The sequence below is a fragment of the Urocampus carinirostris genome, chromosome 13, assembly GCF_059441175.1.
Source record: "Urocampus carinirostris isolate Australia breed hairy pipefish chromosome 13, RoL_Ucar_1.0, whole genome shotgun sequence".
NCBI lineage: Eukaryota > Metazoa > Chordata > Actinopteri > Syngnathiformes > Syngnathidae > Urocampus > Urocampus carinirostris.
The window spans coordinates 976,222-999,443 of record NC_142361.1 but is presented as its reverse complement, the minus strand read 5'-3'; the positions used below and the strand labels follow the sequence as shown (position 1 = coordinate 999,443).

Sequence of the window (23,222 nt, the reverse complement as noted above, 5' to 3'; positions counted from 1 at the left end):
ACAGAATCCCACTTGCGCGGAATAGGACACGTGATGTCACATGCAACGTATTGTGTGCGGAAGTACTCATGGATGCCGTAGCACATCTAGCATTAAATGCATGAAATGTCCCCCTTTGCGCATATGTTACCGAAAGGACTCTGTATCCAATTTTAGGGGAATGTAATAAAACATTAAAGCACGGAACATTGGCACCTTGTATGCTTTAGGGGGGCATTTCATGCTGAAGGGGGTGAATTTTTCAGCACAACAGCGGCCACAACCGAGAGCACCCACGGCATATCGTGCGTTGTGCCCAAAAAATAGAACCAGCTATGGAGACTGCGTCTATTAACACAGTGCGCTCTAAGGTTTTAAAATACAGTAATCAAAATATTGGCATTCAAATCTGATCAAATCTTGAAATACTGTTCTTTATTTTGTCTTTTTAAGAGAGCCTAATTTGTATGAATAACCATGCTTCAACTATTGGCAAGTGGCTTTGTTTAAGTTTTAACCAGTAGTGAGTTCTTCAGAGGATGTGAAAATGAGTGAATCCGAAAAGTTTATTTGCCAGCTGAGGATCTTTAAATCAACAGGTAAGCAGTACAGTTGATTCTCAAATAAATGAATGTGGGCCAAATATTATTATTTAGCGTTTTATTGTCGCACTTGAAGCAAGTTGACATAATTGTCTGCCACCTTGCTGCTACGGGTACCCAAAAACTTCATTAAGGCTTGGCAAAAAATGCAAAATAGAATGGTGTGTTTCGGTCCCTTTCAGTCTCTGTAGTTTGTATTCTTCCTTGTGCTTTTTAGCACTCATTTACGATGTAACATGTAGGATTTAGATCAGGGGATGGTGTCATAATAGTGTGTGGTTTGCAATAATCTGTGGTCTGTGCAACCCTTTGAGACTCTTTTAAGGCTATACAAATAAACATGACTAGACTTGACTTGACTAAACAGTGGTCAAATAATACTCATTCTCCCTTTAAACAATAGGGACATTTCCCAGAGGATGATTCTTTCAAATAGAAATTGCACGACCTCATATTTCAGAAACATATGATATACTAGACTATATTCACAAAACACAAACAAACTATTGTTTTATTGACACATGGAGTAGTTATCTCAAATAAATATGTAAACTATTGTATTAGTCATCCATGGAACGGGGGCCAAATTTCCCAGACAATTGACAAGAAAAATATTTGTTAAACAATACTATTTCCTTTTATAGGGGATGAGGCAATTGCCAACCCCCCAAAATAAAGAAATTTTGGGCCAACAAACTAAGTAACCAAAACATCGGTGCAGCCATAATTGTCTCCCCAAGGATTCCTGTACGTATAGTCAAATCATGTTTATTTCTACAATATAGCCCTTAACCACAAGAAGTCTCAAAAGGCTATACAGACTAAAGTTACAGACTACTGACTATTATAACACCATCCCCTGATCTAAAACCTATATGAAGACAATGAAAATCTCAAGACTTTAACATGAAAAAAAGGGAAAAAAACCTTGAGAAGGGAAGCCACATGAGGTAATGCCCCTTCCAGGATGACCAGGCTGCAATGGATGTTGCAACGGCATAGACAAACACTACACAAACATTGTCAACATGAAATCATTCATAAACTATGGAATATAAGTGTGCTTTAAGCCTGGATTCGTTTAATTAATTAATTGGATCAATTTAATTTATCAAAGTTCAGTCCAAGAAAAAAAAATATGTGTTGAGACAAGGAATAACAATATGAAATGGAAGAGAAGAATTGCAGGTTTAAGACAATATGTTTTTTGTAGATTTCGAAGCCTGCCTGTGAGGTCTGTCTGTAGGACTCAAATGTAAAAAGCAGTATTGTTATGTGCAAACACAATCAGTCTGCATAATATATAAAAGATATAAAAAATAAAAATGTACTTGTTTGAAAACAAAAGAGGCAAACTATTACCAAAACGGAAATCTAATGCGATCGTTGGAACAGTTTATTCACGCATGAAGACTTACTCTCACTTCAAAATAAAGCAGCCATAGACTAAAATACTAGTCTCGAATCAAGATTTCTTGTAGTTTAAATTTGAAAAAGCGGTAGATTTTTTTTTTCTAGAGCAGTAGCCTTTTTTGGGGCGAAAAGCAGTAGTCTGACGTCCAAAGTTACATTGTACCTTATGAGGAGGTGAGATTTAGACTTGGAACACTTTGTATCTTTTTGAGTTCTGCAATGCTTCAACGAAAACCAAATTGCTGAAAAAAATAATATGTAAAAACTTCCTGTACTACCTTGAAGTTCCCATTAGAATTAGAATTTTCTTAACTCTCTTTGATTACAATGTAGTAAACATTCTTCACTACAAGATGTGATGTGGAACTCTAAACTCTATTGTGTACTACCTCAATATATCCTGTCATAAAACATTTGGTTTCTTGTGGAGGAAAGCAGCATACCTCATTTCAACCCTTCCAATTATTGTTACCTCATAAAGGTCATACATTTAATAGAACAAAATCTGGTTAGAATCTTCAAATCTGTTGCTTGCTGGGTTAAAGAGAAGGCAATACGAGGGATAAATAACAATTTTTCAGTCAAAATATAATTTATTTGTTTCATAGGGCTGGATTAAAAAAATCTTAATCGAACAATCTGTGTGAAAAAGAGATACCCTGCATTGGATATGCAAATACCAGAGTGGAGAAACTTGATTGACCTGTTTAGCAGGACATTGGAAGCCTGCGGCATCCACAAGAGGGGTGATGGGTCACAGCGGGCCTTTTCAATTAGTGTGTCGGAACCAATCCCTGAGTGTGGTCCAGCTAAACTGAATACAATATTAAAATTTGAATTTTCTTCATTGTCATTGATAACAAATTGGTGAAAATTATTTTCAACTAGATCAGGCATGGCACTCCAGGATTAACACGTAATAAACACTCGAAAGAGAAAATAACATAAAAAAAAGAATGTTAGGATGACCAGGCAAATATTTACAATCTAGTGCTTGGAGACTAAATTGTAAGTGCAACAGAACAATAGTGTAATTAAAATAGTATTTTGGCAATAGCGGCAACACATTTTTCAGAAAACAGATGATAAATGAAATATGAAAAACGCAAGTTTATTTGATAGTTTATGTATTTTGCTTATTAAACAAATCAATATTGTTTGTTGAATAAATTAAGTTTATTTTAACCACTAGGAGGTTCTAAACAATTCACTGTTCCTTTAACATTAACAACCTGTGAGACCTTGGTGCAACCATTTGTATTCTCAGTATAAATTGTTCTTCCTTGATTTTATTTTCAACCAAAGCTGATCATGTCTTAAGTCAATAAGGAATAGGTCCTTTTCAATACTGTTTCATCTGAAACGATCTGGTCTCGTCGTTACTGTTACGGTCTATCCAGGTTTCGTACAAGTTCTTGAAATCCTTAAAAATGCTTACATTTTATTGTTGTGTTTTGAAAACTCAAACATTGGGTGAATTGTTTGAAGTGCTTGAAATTGTTGCAATAGCCATGTTTCTTGGCATCCTGACTCTATATTGACCAGGCAAAAAAAATCACCAAAAAGTGTGTGAAAATGATGCCAACATGCATGCTGTTGTGGCTTGTCTTTATGTCACACCCAAAAGGACAGCACTATTTGGAAAACTGGATCTTTTGACTCGGCTCACTGGGATCCCAAACGGCTCCTCAGATTTTTCACTTTTTAAATGATATTTTATCAGTAATAATACAATATTATGCACCAAATTATTTAGTAGTCATTAAAATCACATGTTTTGCAAGGTATCTTCAGTGCTACAAACAAATGATAACAACAACAACAAAACTATTTACAATTCTATTTTCAACAATTTAGACACATTTTCTGAAAAACACAAAAAAAACCCTATCAAAATAAGCAAAAAAGATTGAAATATTAAATGCACTCTGCTTTGGAGCAATTGATATAATGGAAATTAGTACAAATTTGGCTCATTTTTCTGCTTCCTATAAGTACAATTCCATACCTGTCAACCTGTACTGTTTTGCCGTACAAGAGACGAGCACTGAAAAAGCTGAGGTCAATCATGGACAATCCATCGCATCCACTACACAGCATTATCTCCAGACAGAAGAGCAGTTTCAGCGACAGACTGCTGTCACTGTCTTGTACTACGGACAGACTGAAGAGATCTTTTCTTCCTCATGCCATGAGGCTCTTTAACTCCACCCGGCAGAGTAAAGGCCCACATTAAACCACACCACCTACATTGGATATTACCGAATCTTACTGCAATATGTATTCTGTGTAGCACTATTTAGTTACTCTATATAAGACGCTACAGTGGGCATTTGCACGTCACACTGTGTATTTGTATATTGTATTCTTTTGGCTTTATTATTGTACTGTTCTCAGCTCAGGGATGCTGCTGGAAATGTGAATTTCCCTTCGGGGATGAATAAAGTATCTATCTATCCATCTATCTATTATGCAATTTAAGACGTGTACGACGTACAAGAAAATCTGTACGGAAAAACACAAATTTGTCAATTATGGGTACCATCCAGTATACACCAACTATCACGAAACGGCAAATCAAGTCAAATAAGTTCGCCGCGAAAGCCTCTATCTCGGTATCGTTTTTTTCATTGCAAACAAAGCGAGCAGTTTGATGTAGTGAAAGTAAGTCGATCTCTATTTAGAGAACCGGCTTTTTCGGCTCAACTCATTAAAGAAAGCCGGGTCTCAAACGGTTCACTTGTTTTGATGAATTATATTACGAATTATTATGTTGTATAAAGAAGTTAACAAAAAAAGAAAGTATAAAAGGAGAAAATGAAAAAAGACAGGTTTGCGGTTATCCCTTTAATCAGTATATTACCAACAATAAATTAATGCAGAAAATGAATTCATAATTTGAATAAGAAAATGTGTTATTCTACTTAACTATATTTGCATGGATTTTTTTCCTTCTACAGTGAACGTCCAAGCTACTTAATTTTTTAACTTTTTTTAAATAATAAACCTCTTTCATGTCGAGCGACTCAGGATCTCACAACAAAATGTTAATTAACAATATATATGATATAACGAAACACATGTACAAAATAACATGTTAAACTACATAAATAAACACGTTTGAAAAAAAAAATGGTGCAAGATTATTTTGTATTTTGTAAGGGAAAATATGACAGTTTGTAACGGCATGGAGCCATTGAGGTTGACAGGTATGCGATTCTTTATTATTTTATAAATTTATAGCAGCCCATTGACACAAAAATATAATAGATCATGTATAGGTATGGGATTTCAACACTGCCAGCACAAAGTATGTGCTGGCAGCAAAATAGCGACTTTATTTTAGTCTTCAAAGTAAGAAAATAAAAACAAAATAAACAGAGCTGGATTTTCCTCTTTAAAGGCACTGGAGAAATTGGCTTTGAATGTTTGAATAAGTGCTTGAATTCGGCCATGGGTAAAATGCAAGAACCCTGTCTGTCAACATCAATAAGAATTCTCCGATTTCCACACCGTTTTCTATATGTGATTCAGACTTGATCCGAGAGCCAAGAAAAAGGTCTAACACAAGATAAAAGAAAAACCCAAGCTGGTTGTGATTGTGCCCACTGCCTGAATGCCGCCTCTGTGAACCGCACCTGGGTTTCAGTTCTGGTTTCTCACCTGCTTCACAAAAAGATCAGCGCGCCTCCGATGTGCAACACGATAGCAAGGCCCCCGGGCCCAAGTCTCGCCTGGCTTTGCCCGTCCGCCGTTATGTGAGATGCTCTGCTTTCAGAAACTCCAAAAAGAGGCAAGCGGAGCCCAAGGGAGGTGAGCTTGGCGAAGGTCAGTCCACTAGGCAGAAATGAGCTCTTTGCGTGACATCACCTCCAAGCTCTCAAATACAACTCGCTCTCCATATAATAGGCCCGGGGTTTGCACGGGTGCTTGATAATCCTTGGCAATGCTGGTGTTTTAATGTTGTGTTTTCATGTTCAGGACAAAATTTGAATTTAAGGTGAAGTGCTTAAAAATGCTTGACATTGTTGCTTTTGCCAAGTTTCTTAGTAGTCTGACTCTATAGACCAGTGATTTTCAACCACTGTGCCGCGACACACTAGTGTGCAGGGTTGGGTAGGATTACTTTAACTTGATTACATTCAATTACTTTTGGATTACTCCAATACCAAATATGTTAGTAAAAGACAAAATAAATTAAATATGAATAAAATTATGACTCACAACACGTGGTAAGCGTTCTCTCCTGGCTTTGATCTCTTTGATCTTCGGCAAAACTGACATAAAATGCGACAGAAACAAAATAAAAATAAATCCAAACAGCTTGCCAACATAATTTTTGCCGTTCCATGTATTCCGTTACTCCCCAAGCCTGCACAAAATTCAGTAATTTATTCATATTTAGTTTCATTTGTCTTCTATTAGCATATTTGGTATTGGAGTAATCCAAAAGTAATTGAAAGTAATCAAGTTAAAGTAACCCTACCCAACCCTGCTAGTGTGCCGTGAGAGATGGTCATGTGTGCCGTAAGAAATTATCCAAGGTCACTTTTAAAAATTAAAAATTTTATAAAACATTTATGAATCATTTACTGCAAATATTATGTCATTGTCAAGTGTCTGTGCTGCAAAAACTTGGGGTATTATACAAAATATTATTATTAAACGTACTGTTCAGTGTCATTTTATCACATTTTTGGTTAGTGGTGTGCCACAAAATTTTTCCAATGTAAAAAACATGTCTTGGCTAAAAAAAGGTTCAAAACACTGCTATAGACCACAAAATAAATGAAGATTTTTTTTTAAAAAGTATGTGAAAGTGATGCCGACTTGCCTGCTTTCAGTCATTATTGCGATGTCATATGAAGCAGCACCGCCTCCAACTGGTTGCACCCAACAGGCTTTATTTAGAAAACCGGCACTTTCCGTTTCCAAACAGCTCCTCAGTTTTTTTTTCAATAATATATTCTCAATAATAATAAAACATAATGCACCAAATTATTTCGTAACCAAACACATGAAACATAAACAAAAATATTCACAGATCTACCAAAAATGTTGAGTTCAAAACATGTTTAGCTTTTTACACAGTGAACCGATTTGAAGTCGAACAACATCAACAAAATCCCTGAAAATGCAAAACAATACAAAAATATGCATATTATAAGTAATAATAATAATTAAAACAAAAAGCAAAATATTAGCAGTCTCTAAGATTGAAATATTGAATTTGCTCTGTTTCGGAGCGATCAATATAATTAAAATGAGTCCAAATTTGGCTCATTATTCTGCTTTTTATACATAGAGTACTTTTACTTTTTTTGTCTTCTGAATTGAACTCCAGGTTTACTCTTAACATAATTAGAATTATAATTTAAATAACTATTAATATTATTATTATTATTATTGTTATTATTATTATTATTATTATTATTACCCAGCACCCCTTCAGTGTTTGTAAAAAAATGTGACGTAGGCACGATGCAGAAATTATGTCAATTTAATTGCAGTCCATTGACACAAAAAGATCATCATCGTAGCAACATTCTACATTAAAAAATTGATGAACAATTTATTTAATGGCCTTCCAATGTGAAGGGAAACTTTACCTAACATTATATCCATCAAGCCTTCCCAGAACCAGAAGTCCACTAAAACAAATACTATTTGCAACAACTTTGGCATTTTTATTGGTATTTTGGTATGTTATACAGTTTGAATGTACTGTTTATGGAACCCTTTGGTAAGTTGTTTGTAAAGTAATGTACAGGTATATGTGAATGTTCAGTAAAACATGAAAAAAAAAGAGAAAGAAGAAGATCATGGATAGGAATACCTGAAAATGGCACAAAGTATGTGCCAGCAGCATGATCACCACTTTATTTTAGTCATTACAGTCAACAAAAAAATGTTCTCCTGATCGGTGCTGGATTTTATCCTTTGAAGGTACTGGACAAATTGGCCTTGACGTCCTTAAAAAGCGCTTGAATTTAGCCTTGAAAAAAGTGTACAAACCCTGTCCCTCCCAAAAAATGGTTTCGCCACATGTAAATGATGCCGCTGCTTATGACATCTGGCACAAGGCTAATATTCATCACACTTTGCGCTCTCAGCACTTGCAGGAAAACAAACGGATCTATTAGAAAGCTTAAAAGTCATACTTATTTCCCGTGGCGCCAGGAGCAAAACTGCGCCACTTCACACATGACAGAGTGGCAGATCTTGGCGAACGCTCATTTTTCCAGGCTGGGGAAATACGTCCGACACCTCAGACGTGGCGCGTTGGAGTAACGGTTCATAATCAGATCATAACAGATTAGCCTAGATAGCGCTTGATAATGTCAGCATTCGCCTTGAAACGTAACATGGGAGAGACGAGGCGTCATTAGCTCTCTTGATAGCACTATTTTGTACAACACTGTTTTTATTTACTTTGGGTAAGGAAGACCAAGCTGCGATTTGTGTTTTTATGCGTTTTTCTATTGTTTGGAGGGTGAAACTAAGCTTGTTTGCATTTGCATTTTCATATAAGTGGTCTGCAACAACCGGACCATTGACCCGTGGGTTGTTTGGTCGTGGGCAGCACGGAAGGAAAAAAGCCTTTGTTTTCTGCTTGTTTCTGATTCAAAACAAATCACGTTTATTTGTATAGCCCTTAATCATAAAAAAAGTCTCAAAGGGCTCTACATACTACTATTATGATACAATCCGCTGATCTACATCAGGGCCAAGAAAAACTCAGAACATGAGCATGAGGACATTAAAAAACTTTAAGGTAATCCTCGTTGCAGGATGACGAGGCTGCAATAAATGTTGCAAGGGCATCAACAAACAATACAAATACATCATCAACTTAAAATATAGGTCATTCATAAGCTATAAAATATCTGTTTTAAGCCTATATTTAAAACGTTTAAAATTGTGTGTGAAGGCGTGTGCTCACAAGAGTGGAGAAGTGTGTATTCGGCATGTGAGGCGACTGATAAAATATTCCTTCCCTTGGTTGGCCCCGGGCATTTCAATTGCCCGTGGCTCCTTCCAGTCACTGGCCTGCTCCTTAATTGCCTCACAGACACATACATGTACACACTTGCACACAAGCAGCATGCTTAGAAACACACATGCATAAAGAAAAGGCTGCATGCACACAGACTGATGCACACCCATGCATGCATGCATGCATCTATGTCGTGGATTTGCACACACAAAAACATGCTCACGCACAAATTTGCCTTGCACCCCCCACGACCAAGCACCACCCTTCATTGATTCAGCCCTTCTACAACCTCTTCCCCCTCTTCTTCCTTGTTGTTATGGAGTTTTGGTTGGCTTGACTGTGTTGAATGCTTTCGTGCAAGCGTGGCCATTTTGGGTTGTTGTTTTCTTAATCTGGATGGAGTCAAGATATGGTCCTGTAAACAGGGTTTCTATGAGTGCTTGAAATCCTTGAAAATGCTCAAAATTTTCTTTTATGTTTTCAAAGTCAGAAAAATGCTTGCATTTTGGCTAAAGTGCTTGGAAGTGCTTGAAATGGTTGCCATTGCCGAGTTTTTTGGCAGTCTCAGCCTATAGACCATGCAACAAATGACAGACATCTTTTAACAAGTGAATGGAAATGACGCTGTCAAGCCTGGTATCGAGTTGTCATGTGAAGCATCAATGCCCCTACTGGTTGTACCCAAGAGAACAGCTCTATTTGAAAAACCGGCTTTTTTGGCTAATCTCACTGAGAAGCTGGCTCTTTAGGCTCCTGAACAGGTACTAAGTATTTTAGTATTTTTAATCATGTTTCCGTCGTGAAGTGGTTACCACATTCGCTTCACACACGAAAGGTCTCTAGTTTGAGACTGGGTGGAAACATTTGTTGGCCTAGAGAGATAGGTGCCACCAGGCTGTACTAGCCCGAGACATGTCACAGCGGACGGTGCCCCTACGACCTAGTGGTTAAGGGATCCACCCAACCATACGATCAATAATAATACAACATTATGAACCAAATTATTTAGGAATTGTATAGGTTTTGCAGGGGATCCCTACAAACACTTGAAATGTACAAAAACATGTATAAAATACAATTTTAGCATTTTACACACTGAACAGTTTAAAAGTTGAACAATTACACAAATTCCCTGAAAATGCAAAACAATAAGTAACGATTAAAAATGTATTATTTTATTTTAATATTTTTGAAAATCTTGTTTAGTACAATTAATGGTGAGGTGGGTTTGTTTGTGAAATGGGGGTTAAGCTAGTAGCTAGTGTCAAGCTAAAACTTAGCATATCGGCTGGCAGAAGTCGACATGTTCTTTTTTTGTTTTTTCTTATAAACAAGAGACTGGGTTTTGTTTTATATGTTATGAAAATGATTATGTAGTACAACTTAATGCTGACATTGACTTTGTTTGTGAAATTGGGGTTAAGCTTGCCACTAGTATGAAGCTGATACTCGTCTCGTTAACTGAAATAAGTCAGTACGTCATGCTCATGTTTTGGCTTTTTTTCATGTTTTTGATATCCTAATTTAGTACAACTTCATGCTGAGATTGGCTTTGTTTGCTAGGCAAGCATCTCTTAACGCTTTGCTAGCTACACTTCTAATGACTCCCTCCCTGACTCACACTTGCCTTCTCACTGGCTAGCCGTCGCCAGCAAACCATTCACTGTTTTCCAAACTCGCACGGGACAAGCCCCTGGGTTTGTTATTGTAGGCTTTGCTGAACATGAGCTGGTCTTTGCAGCGGATTCAGAGCATTTCCTCCCAATGAAAATCTGCACTTGGATTACAAATGCCTCTGCAATACGGGCGGACCGACCCGAAAGGGCACGCATGCACACATTAGCCTACATATGTGAATTCAACTCATATGAATTTAAGCAGCGCTCATTCCACAAATTAAAAGTTCATTTTCAGCGAAATACTGATAACGGAATCTTTTCCATATGCCTTCTTTACCCTTTGAGGTCACCAAACCTTTGTGCAAATAAGCATTCTGCTATGAGAAACCAATAATTGCTGGATGACTTTAGACCTGCTGTTGCGTTATGGGAAATGTAGTTTAATGTTTCGCGTTCAATAACAAAAGTTTTGGGAAGTTGTTATTTCCTCCTTTTTTAGTTTTATTTTTTTCTAATTAACCCAGGGGGGCATGGGCATGTTTGTTTTTGAGGAAATTTTGTTTCTAAAGCTTACGAGAATAAAAATATTACTGTAACAAAATAAAAAGTTTATATCTGCAAATAAAAACATGCTTGAAATCTTTGAGAATGCTTGAATTCTTGTATTTTCAAGGTTTAAAAAGTGCTTGCATTTTAGGTTCCACGCTTGTAATTGCTTGAAATTTTGCCTTGTTTCCTAGGTTAGTTGTTGGGCTAGGTTTAGGAACTAGGGTTTGGGTTTCAAATAAACGTTTACAATTTATTTTATGATTCCAAAATAGGATCTGGGCTAGAGTTACAAACTAAGGGTTAGGCTTCTGTTTAGAGTATTAAACTGAAATTGGGGTTCTGAAATGGGGTAGGGGCTGGGGTTACGGCAAGAGTTAGGTGTAGGTGTCGGGTTAGGGATTAGAGCTTGAGCTCAATATTAGGGTACTAAACTAAATGTAGGGTGGCAAAATGAGTTTAGAGCTAGGGTTACCGTTTGAACAAGGGTTAGGACTAGGAACTTGGGTTTGAGCCCCGTGTTTGGGTTCTAAACTGAATATAAGGTGGCAATGTTTAGCGCTTGGGTTACGGTTCGAAACAGGGTTAGGGCTAGGGTTACAGTTAGGGTTAGGTCTAGGGCTATGGTTAGGACCTAGGGTCTGGGCTGCAATTTAAGGATTCTGAAATAAGGTTGAGGCTAGAGTTTGTCACGAGCGGAACAAGCGGTGGACCCAAATGTGTAACGTTTCACACAATGCTTAATTAAGGGATCGGGGAAGTCAAGGCAAGGGGGAAAGGACAGCAATTTGGTGCTCGCTGGGCTTGAGGAGCAGAAAGGCCTGGGCGGTTGGTCTTATACTTAAATAAAGATTTAAAAAATTATAATAATAAAAATCACACATTCTGGTTCAAACCCGAACAAAGTTATTGTTAGAATTTTTTATTTTTCATTAAGAACTATGTTGTTCTCGAATTAAAATATTTCCTTTTTTTTTCAGATTTATGGATAAATACACATTAGTATGGACATATTGTTCACTATTACAATACCTTTTTTCCCCAAATATATAGCACAACTAAAAACCCAAAATTGGCCGAAAAATTTAATGTGCATTAATCTGGTGCACCTTACGTACCGGAAAACACAGTGGATACAATCAGGTATGCATAGTTTTATTTCAATGATGCTGCTTTTCCTTCACTTATTGGCCTTTCAGAAACATACCGTTTTCTTCGAGTGCCGTCTTGTGGTTAACATGCTTATTGCAAATCCCTTTTTGTTTGCTTTGGACAATTATGTAAGTCTGTAAGTACAACACATTTGTGATGACTTCAATTAAGATTTTTGTGTATCGTAACATTTTGTAACAAAAAATAGGTACTATGTTTGAAGTTCTGTTAAAATATCCTGCATACAGTAAATGTTCTGCTTTTGAAGAACTTGAACGACGATTTTTGTTTATTTGAACCTTTTGTACAAAATGATGTACTCTTGTTTGAATTGTTGTTAAGTGATATAACATACAGTAACTGTTTGGCCTTTTAGAAATGCCCTTTTGTGGTAAACATGTTAACATCTTTGCTAAAAAATAAAAAAAATTCCAATTGTCGACGGCAACTCATGCCAACTTTTGAACGCTCATTGCTCATTTGTTGTTGCTTTAGTCAATAATTGTCTATAAGTATGATATGTATTGTGACTATTTCAAGAAGATTTTTGTTTATAGTAACATTTTCTACAAAATAACTACTCTTTTTTTGAATAAAAATTCAATACTGCAATTGGTAACTGTTCTGCTTTTGAGAAACATATAGAGTGGTATTCGGGTGCCCTTTTGTGGTTAACAGTTATTGCTAAAACTAAGTTTAGTGGTGAAACCAGATATCATAATGCTAATTATGACAATAACATTCCTATATCCCTAATAAGATCATTAAAACATCTGAGACATGGATTTTCATTTTTTTTGTTATGAGTATGCTGTACAATCTAAATCCATTAAGAGTCTTTACAAAAGTAATTGACTCAGTAAGTCATTCCAGCAAAAAACTCCTGGAATTTAAAAAATTGTACAATTTATACAATTAAAAAAATCTATAAGCATGCATTTCTAGTCTATATTTGAGTTTTTTGAGGGTTTTGTCAGTTTGCAATGTGAAATTAATATAGTTAATATTTGTTACATATAATGCATGTTTAGATTGTTGTTGTTAAAATCTTAAGAGCAAAACTGTCTATGATAAATTTTCAGATTCAATTTTTACCTTAATGCTGATTGAAAGTTTACTAGTTTCGTATCTATCTATCTATCTATCTATCTATCTATCTATCTATCTATCTATCTATCTATCTATCTATCTATCTATCTATCTATCTATCTATCTATCTATCTATCTATCTATCTATCTATCTATCTATCTATCTATCTATCTATCTATCTATCTATCTATCTATCTATCTATCTATCTATCTATCTATCTATCTATCTATCTATCTATCTATCTATCTATCTATCTATCTATCTCATCTCATCTCATCTCATCTCATCTCATCTCATCTCATCTCATCTCATCTCATCTCATCTCATCTCATCTCATCTCATCTCATCTCATCTCATCTCATCTCATCTCATCTCATTAGCTGTACCACTTATCCTCATTAGGGTCGCAGGGTATATATATATATATATATATATATATATATATATATATATATATATATATATATATATATATATATATATATATATATATATATATATATATATATATATATATATATATATATATATATATATATATATATATATATATATATATATATATATATATATATATATATATATATATATATATATATATATATATATATATATATATATATATATATATATATATATATATATATATATATATATATATATATATATATATATATATATATATATAAATGTATATATATATATACACATATATATATATATATATATATATATATATACCGGGGGCCTCTGCACCCCATTACCTCAGGCGGATATATATATATATATATATATATATATATATATATATATATATATATATATATATATATATATATATATATATATATATATATATATATATATATATATTTATATATATATATATATATATATATATATATATATATATATATATATATATATATATATATATATATATATATATATATATATATATATATATATATATATATATATATATATGCTGCATGCATATGGCGCGCTACCAAGCTTGAGGTTTTCCATCAAACCTGGTGTGACAGCTTGATAATTTTTTTTTTTATGAAACCAGATGTCACAATGTTGATTTATGTTGTATGAAATAGATTGTTTAATTTTAAGTGTATTTACTTTTTATGCAGCCCTAGCTCTTACTTTAGTTTTAATGCGGATAATACAGTAATCGTTTATTCCAGTCCTAGTCTTGAATATTATTTTCGTGTTATCTTTATTTAAAATCTCTTCATATGTGTACATATGCTGATGGAGCTTGCTCTACCTTCCAGGTCTACATTACCCTAATGGGGTGTATAATTCAGGTGCCCTGCAGGCGTGCTTTCAGGATTTTTTTCCGCCTGAGGTAATGGGGTGCAGAGGCCCCCGGTTTTAGGCTGCTGATTATTCAATTGATGGCGGCGAGCGTTGAAAAAAAGGTAATCACCATCCGGATTAACTTCAACATCCCTATTAATTATCAATGTGCTTGGGGTTTAGCGAGGTATCTCTCCTGCGTCTCTGGAAGCTGGCTAGCTTCAGAAGTGCTTTGTGGGTAATCAATAAATAACCATAGCCAATTCTCACGACACATTTTATTTGTATTGCCCCCCCCCCCTTTTTTTTTTGGGACTTGCAGCTGAGCTCCCTCGCTTGTTTACTGCATGTGTTTCTTTAAAGCGTGGTTTCTACCTTCCTATATTGAAAATTATATTAAAACTAATAGCAACAATGAGGCTCACAAGGAGCACGAGCAGTAATCTATGAGACAATCATTGGAGTATATATACATATATATATATATATATATATATATATATATATATATATATATATATATATATATATATATATATATATATATATATATATATATATATATATATATATATATATATATATATATATATATATATATATATATATATATATATATATATATATATAGTTACAGTATATGCCTTGACCACTGGTCTCAAACTAAATTTTCTTGGGGTGTGCCAGAGCCAGGGTCTGGGTGAGGTTTAACCAAATCATGTTTTCCACAAAAATGTTATGATAAAAGCATTCCAGTGTTCTCAAGTATAAAATTCTCTACAAAAAATAATATATGCAAATGTAAAAAAAAAAGCATTGAGAAGTAATATGAAAATAAATCCATCCATCCATCCATTATCTGCACCGCTTATCCTCAGTAGGGTCGCAGGGGGTGCTGAAGCCCATCCCAGCCATCTCCGGGCAGTGGGCAGGGGACACCCTGAACTGGTTGCCAGCCAGTCGCAGGGCACACAGGCGCGCTGGTTAGCGCGTGTGCGGCACAGTTCTGAGGTCATGGGTTCAAATCCAGCCACCAACCTTCCTGTGCGGGGCTTACATGTTCTCCCCGTGCTTGCGTAAGTTTCCTCCGGGCACTCCGGTTTCCTCCCACATTCCCAAAAAAAACATGTATGTCAGGTTAATTGGCCGGTCCAAATTGTCCCTAGGTGTGAATGAGCGAGCAAATTGTTCCTGTGAAAATAAATCAATTAGTCAAAAAATAACAAATGATTTAAAGGGACAGTGTGTATAGTTAATTGCTTCCAATTGGTAAAAATTGTCATTCATTTTAAAAAAAAAAGGAAAATTGTTAAGGTACTATAAACCTCCTTCCAGCAGAGGTTGCCAACCGGGGTTTGGAACTGGGCACAAGTCCAATCACCATACACCTGTCCCTAATTATAATGACCATTTATGATGACATTTTGGAAAACACAGATGGTGAGATCATTTTATTTCTGCTGTCATTGCTACATCTCATTTGTTTGTTTTCCTGTTTCTGGTTTGGGCATTTTGCCATTGTTTTGCAACCACTTGTTGGTTAATTTGTTCCTTTCATATCTATTTCGGTCTTTGTTTCTGATTTGGATGTTCTCACGTGTGACTTTTTTTTGGACATATACTTTGATTTGTCCCCCTTGTTCTTAGTAACTTTGTTCCTGGTTTTGTTAACCAAAAGAATCCCTTGCCTCACCTAACATGAATATTTAAATAATTAGCATGGCTATCATATATATATACCTGCATATATATGTATATATACACCGTAAATTCCGGACTATGAGCCGCTTTTTTTCCCCCCGCTACCGTAAATATATGTATATATATATGTATATATATATATATATATATATATATATATATATATATATATATATATATATATATATATATATATATATATATATATATATATATATATATATATACACAGTGGAACCTCGGTTCTTGACCATAATCCGTTCCATTTCTTTGTACGAAAACCGATTTGTACGATCACCGAAGTTGTTTTTTCCCTTTAAAAGTAATGTAAAATTGTTTTAATCCGTTCCAATACCCTAAATGTTTACCACGAAAGTAAACATGAAGCTCACCCAGGCTAATCGTACGTTCGCGTTAGCGTAATCTTCCGTACGAAAGATTATGCTAACATGAACGTGTAAAAATAAAAAAATCAGGTTGTTTACATGTCATTTAGCACCCGGGTCTCCACAACAAGTGGTGAGCAGTTAAAGCATAAAGAAAATCATTATGAGTAGTATTTTTTACCTTGGCGGTTGTCTGCAGAAGCCATGCTGTATTCCTGAAAGAAGGGAAACTCGCACACTTTCTTCATATTTTGCTATTATTTCTTTCTTAAATGCAATAGTTGTACGCACTACTCCTTTTCACCTGTAGCAACTTTGCTACTTGCACCAACCATCTTCCGAGGCATAATTAGGAGTTAAAACACTCCCTTCACCGCTTTTGAAAAACGAAAGCAAAGAAGGAGTGCGCGTTGCCGTGACAACAGTTCTTCACGAGGGGTGGGGGCAATCTACACTCGTACGCCGCTCAGCATCGCCCCTAGCGTACCGGCGTTCGAACTCGATTTTTTGAACGAAAAGCGAAGCAACAATTTCTCGAAATTTTTGGTCGAGAACCGATTTGTTCGAACTGAGAGGCGTTCGAAAACCGATATATATATATATATATATATATATATATATATATATATATATATATATATATATATATATATATATATATATTTTTTTTTTTTTTAATTATAGTTTTTTTTTTATATACTCATAAGTTGAGAATATTGGTGTAATTTTACATTAATATAGGCTGACCAAAAGGGAGCTGTCCTTGTTGTCATAATGTTGCCACGGGTACCTAAAAAACTAAAAAAAACTGGCTGGGCAAAGACAAATGGTGCTTTATGGTCACTTGTCGTCTTAATAGTTTGTATTACTGTGATTTTTACCTCTCGTTTTCAGTTGCAGGACAGAATACAGCGACATCTAGCGATCAAATAATACACATTCTCTATTTAATTTTCATATACAGGCGGGAGCTTTAAACTATCACCCTGAGGGCCACATTTGGTCCCCGGGCTGAGAGTTTAAGACTCCTGTCCTAGATAAAAACCTTTGGAAACTGTCACCTTTACTAATCAATAATACTTCAGGTTTCCGTAAGCCTTCGTGACACCTATGTTATGTAAAGTAGCTAGTTTTGTTTGAACAGTTTTTTTGCCACTACCCTTTTCTTTTGGCGCCCCTCTTATTATGTTACTTATTTAAAGCATGAATTAAATGGACGAATAACTTTGTGCACCACACACACACACACACACACACACACACACACACACACACACACACACACACACACACACACACACACACACACAACACACACACACACACACACAAACAGCGCATAATAAAGACTAAATCTCTCTGTCAATTTAAATTCTGTGTGGGCCAGGATGGCTGAGAGGGGAAATGCGATTTGTGATAGGATGCAAAGTCTCTTTTGACTGTGAGGGTTATGAAAGGCGCGGTATTTATAAAAGTATTAAAAATGAACCTGTTTGGGATGCGCTATTCATTTTTGGTCTATTGTTGTGTTTCACTACAAGGACCCCCAGGCCCCGCTTACTCCCCACCCTTTCAATCGTCCGGGAATTCCTTGCCACTATATCGCCCTTCTTCCAATGTTGACGTAAAAACAAAACAGTGTCTAATTCAATACATTATTTCCTTTATTAATTTTTATTTTTTTGAACAGGTGATGGCTTGGACAACAGTGTGGCCTCGCCAAGCACGGGTGACGACGACGACCCGGATAAGGAGAAAAAGCGCAACAAAAAGAGGGGCATCTTCCCCAAGGTGGCCACCAATATCATGCGAGCATGGCTTTTCCAGCACCTAACGGTAAGTGGATTCAAAGCACACTGCCTGACTTGATATAGAAATCTGACAATACCGAGATGCCTCGGTCCTAATGTGTACAAGAATCAAGTGAAAATCTGGCAAGTACTGTTGCACCTTCAAAAAAGCCCCCAAAAGGTTAAACTTCTCTTGTCATTACCGACTGATAGTTCATGGCTGTCACAAAATAACAATCATAGATCTACAAATGAAAACAATTATACAAAGGTAAAACACAATTGGAGGACTTCTCCTTTCAGATTAAGAAAGGAATTTAAAGAGCAGCTGGCTAGCTGCGCGCTAGCATCGGGTGTCCTCAATTTGAGCCTAGCCTCTGCAACGATTAAAGTACAGTGGAACCTCGGTTTTCGAACGCCTCTCAGTTCGAACAAATTGGTTCTCGACCAAAAATTTCGAGAAATTCTTGCTTCGCTTTTCGTTCAAAAAATCGGAGTTCAAACGCCGGTACGCTAGGGGTGCGATGCTGAGCGGCATACAGGTGTAGATTGCCCCCACCCCTCGTGAAGAACTGTTATGACGTGCGCGCGCATTTCTTTTCGCTTTCGCTTTAAGTATCGGTGAACGGAGTGTTTTAGCCCCTAATTATGCCTCAGAAGAAGGTCGGTGCAAGCAGCAAAGTTGCTACAGGTGAAAAAAGAAGGGTAGTGCGTACAACTATTGCATTTAAGAAAGAAATAATAGCAAAATATGAAGAAGGTGTGCGAGTTTCCGATCTTGCTATGCATACAGCATGGCTTCTGCTGAGCACGACAAAGGTAAGAAATCCTAGATAGTTACAGTTTAAGCTGAAAGTTAGGGTTTTAAACCGATTTTCGGTTCCAAAATAAGGTTGGGGTTAGAAACTAAGGTTTAGGATCCCGTTCTTTTGATCAGTGCTTGATTTTTTTCTTTTAACTGAAAACAATTGAAAATTGGCTTTGAAAGTATTGCGGGGCGGCAGTAGCTCAGGAGGTAGAGCGATCGTTTTAGGATTAAGGGATCCCAGTTTGAATCCCGGCTTGTCCGTGTTACATGCCGAAGTGTCCTTGGGTAAGACACTGAACCCCCGGTATCCCCAATAAGCAGGTTAGTGCCTTACATGGATGCACAGATCACGGCCGCTATTGGGAAATGTGAAGCACAATGTAAAGCGCTTTGGGAAGTCATTGACTTGAAAAGCGTTATATAAATGCAGATCATTTCATTTCATTTTTAAAACATGCTTGGATTTGGCCATGAAAAAGGTGTACAAAGCCTGTAGAAGATGATGACCGTTTGGGATCCTTAGTTAGGCCACTCACAAACAATATTATTTTGTTGTGCTTCACAAAGTATTATTTCCTGCCCTGTTTAAATTGACATCATTCTCCTTTTTTTTCTCTATAAAAACTTTACCATTTCCCCTTTCAGAACTCATGGCTAAGGTCACAAAAAGGCCACACAGAACAAATGCAACACAATAAAAGCAGACTTTCTTTCTAATATAAAGAAGAGGATGTAATCATGCATCTGATGTTGATAAGCAGATACACCACTCAGGACAAGCTGAGGTGGATGATGAGCTGTAAAGCGGTCTCTAGCGGCAGCCTCTGGTACCGCTCTTAGCTTGGAATTACACTCATAAGTAGAGCAATATTTTTGTTCCAAAAGTACTCGTATATCGAAATTTTTGTGTCTGTAGTTGCTCATTTAAGAGGTTGTATTTGTAATATATTTTAACATCTGCAATCATGCGTTCCTATCCCACAGTTGGCAGGATAGGGTTCTTTAGTATTCTTTATTTGAGTTTTTTGTCATGATTACTGATGCGAGGCACCTGGGTCTGTTCCTTTGGCGCCAACTGCCTCAGACGCTGATTGGCTGCTTGTCTCTTTTCAAACCCATGTCTTCCTGTCACCCGTTGTCAGTCCATCTGCGAACCTCAGCTCCCGCTAAGCCCTTTCTACCCTGACTCTGTCCTGTCCTGATTCCTGTTTGATTCCCGGCTCCTACCCCTTTTCTGAACTTGATTACGTTTTTGCTCCCCTGCCCTGGCCATCAATCTTTTTTTCCCCACTCTCGACGCTGCCTTCGCACGCCACGGAAATAACACTTCCGCGTCTGAGTAACCTGCTCCCCACGATCAATGATCTGCGGATCCTGTATTCTGCCCTTTCCCTACTTCCTAATAAAACTCGGAGAAACGCACACCAGTGGGTCCTGTCTTCGTTCTGGTCCTGACATTTTTGTTTCATCCTTTCACATCGTTCCACTTATACATCTTCGATTATATATACACCGTAAATTCCGGACTATAGAGCGCACCTGATTATAAGCCGCACCCATCACATTTTAAGGGGAAAATCAATTTCGTCCATACACAAGCCGCACCTGTATATAAGCCGCATGCACGCACATAAAAAAAACACGAGATCCTAACCAAACTTCAAGTATATGTCCTTCATTGAAGCACACAGTCCAAAAATCACAGCCGCCAAAATGAACGCAAAATGATATGAGTACCTATAATTTGTTGCAGGCCTGCAGATTCTAGGTGCCCGTTGATAGTTGATGGAAAGTTGTGCATTTTGGTCACTTTGAGTTTTCATAGTTAGCATTCTTCCTCAAACAAGTTTTTGGTTGCACTACACAACAAAGTGACAACTAGTGGCCAAATAATACACACCCTCCCTTTTATGTAAGCAAAGTCTGTTGTGTATGTAGTAGGGTTGTAGTAGGATTCAGAGACAGGCACGGACGGTACATTCATAGAGTGTTTACTTAACTTCTTCTTCGGTAGTACAAGGCTGCGGATTAGTATACAGCGACACCGCAGGAAGGGTAGTGTATTACACGACACCAAATATTCCCTTTTTGTTACAATAGGACACAAACAGTAGCATTAATCTAAAATACGCAATAACTCTTCGGTAAGTATGAGCTTATAGACAACATACATTTCAATATTCATTACCAGATTAGAGGTAAATATTTATCAAAGGTAAGCAATATTGTAAGGAACTATACTGTCAATATCGGTAAGCAAAAGTGTGTAAACCTTGTAAACTTAAGCAGACTGTATGAAGATCACATCATAAACAAACATGACAATTTTTTTAAACAATGAACATTTCATCATGTCTTTTTTTTTTTTAAACATCAGCACATCTTTTCTGTATCTTTTTTTTTTTTATCTTCTATGTTTCAAGATCCTGTCTTTGGTCTCAAGAGACATCTCTTTTATTAGAGCCATGTTTCTTGCCAATCCACTTAGACCAGGAGTCCTCAAAGGTGTGATTATTGCACTGTTTTTTAACTGGTCACTAACGAGCAGACTTAATTCAAAGGCAATTGATTGGTTGTGTCAATATTTTCCACTCAAAATGCAGATTCCATATTTCTTTTCCTCAGATCTGAGTGATTTTTTTTATCTATTTCCCTGCACTTGCTCTTTAAAAGTAACATTTAGTGACCATTGCAATGTTTTTATCCTTTTTTTGTTGTGTTTCTAAATGCCAATATGTTGCACTTTGGAATGACCTTACGATTGTTTCATGTTCGTGAGTTTTATTTTACATAATAAAATGTCTGAGTGAGGGCTTGCCTAAGACTGGTGATTCCATATGTTTTGCCAGGGGCTGTAGTTTAGTAGGCAATCGAAATAAGGATCGTGCAAGGGAAACATGGGAGGGCCAAAACCTCAGATAAGAAATTCTAACCTATCCCAAAAGCCCTCCCTTGAGTCCTTTCTTTCTGTTTAATGTCCTCAGTTACAAGACCAGATCCGCTAGTTACAGTCAAATGTAACAGTGATGTTCCGTAAATAGCCGTCACCAACAGTGAATAAAATCACAGTGCTTGGAGCTGAAGTCGCCGTCGTACTCGCCAGCCGTATAATTTCATCCTCAGTTGTTGTCAGCATTATTTTTCGCATGAAAATAATTCTTCATGGCCGCTGCCGCCACTTTGTTTTCTACCCTGACAAACAAACATCAATGGCTGCCAGATCAGAGTCGCTCACATTATTTTTCTACTATCACGCTGAATTTCTTCACATAAACACACACTTGTGTTGTCATCTGCTCCAAGCAAGACACACCCGCCGGCTAGAAGATTATGGAGGCTCTTTGACGAAGCGTGTCTTCACTTACAAATAAGAACTTATTTTAAAGAGACGGCAAACACCGACAAAAGGCTTGTGATTTTCAATCCTTGCTAACAGCCCCACCAGAACACAAGATATTCACTCTGTGAGGGCTTGATTGAGTTCATCTTAACACCAACTAAAAATGTCAATCCAACACTATGGGCATGCTTCGTCCTCTCAGTCAGACAAAGCCGGATTTATGCTCTGGAACAGGGGTTGGGAGCATATGGCACGCAAGCCATATTTAGCCCCTTCATGAGTACATATGGCTTGAGTATGTAATTGCACTATGAAAATCCGATATTTAGCGATTCAATATTGATAAGTGCGGAGTCGAGTCCAATGCGCGCATAACTGTGTTAATAGCATGTTTGGATCAGTCCAGTTTATAAAGTACACAGGTCAAGGTGTAACACCAACAGACCCTGTTTTGGCTGTAAGTTGCTAAGGAATTCCTAATATG

General features: G+C 36.5%; 1 protein-coding gene across 3 annotated transcripts in view; it reads left to right on the top strand.

The window, feature by feature from the left end:
• meis1b (Meis homeobox 1 b) overlaps nt 1-23,222 on the top strand; it is a 184,572-nt gene that overhangs the window by 70,909 nt on the left and 90,441 nt on the right. For all 3 annotated transcript variants that reach the window (XM_088352052.1, XM_088352051.1, XM_088352050.1), the window contains exon 8: nt 18,491-18,636. In XM_088352052.1, the coding sequence (XP_088208178.1) occupies nt 18,491-18,636 (146 nt within the window). The remainder of the gene's footprint in view (nt 1-18,490; nt 18,637-23,222) is intronic.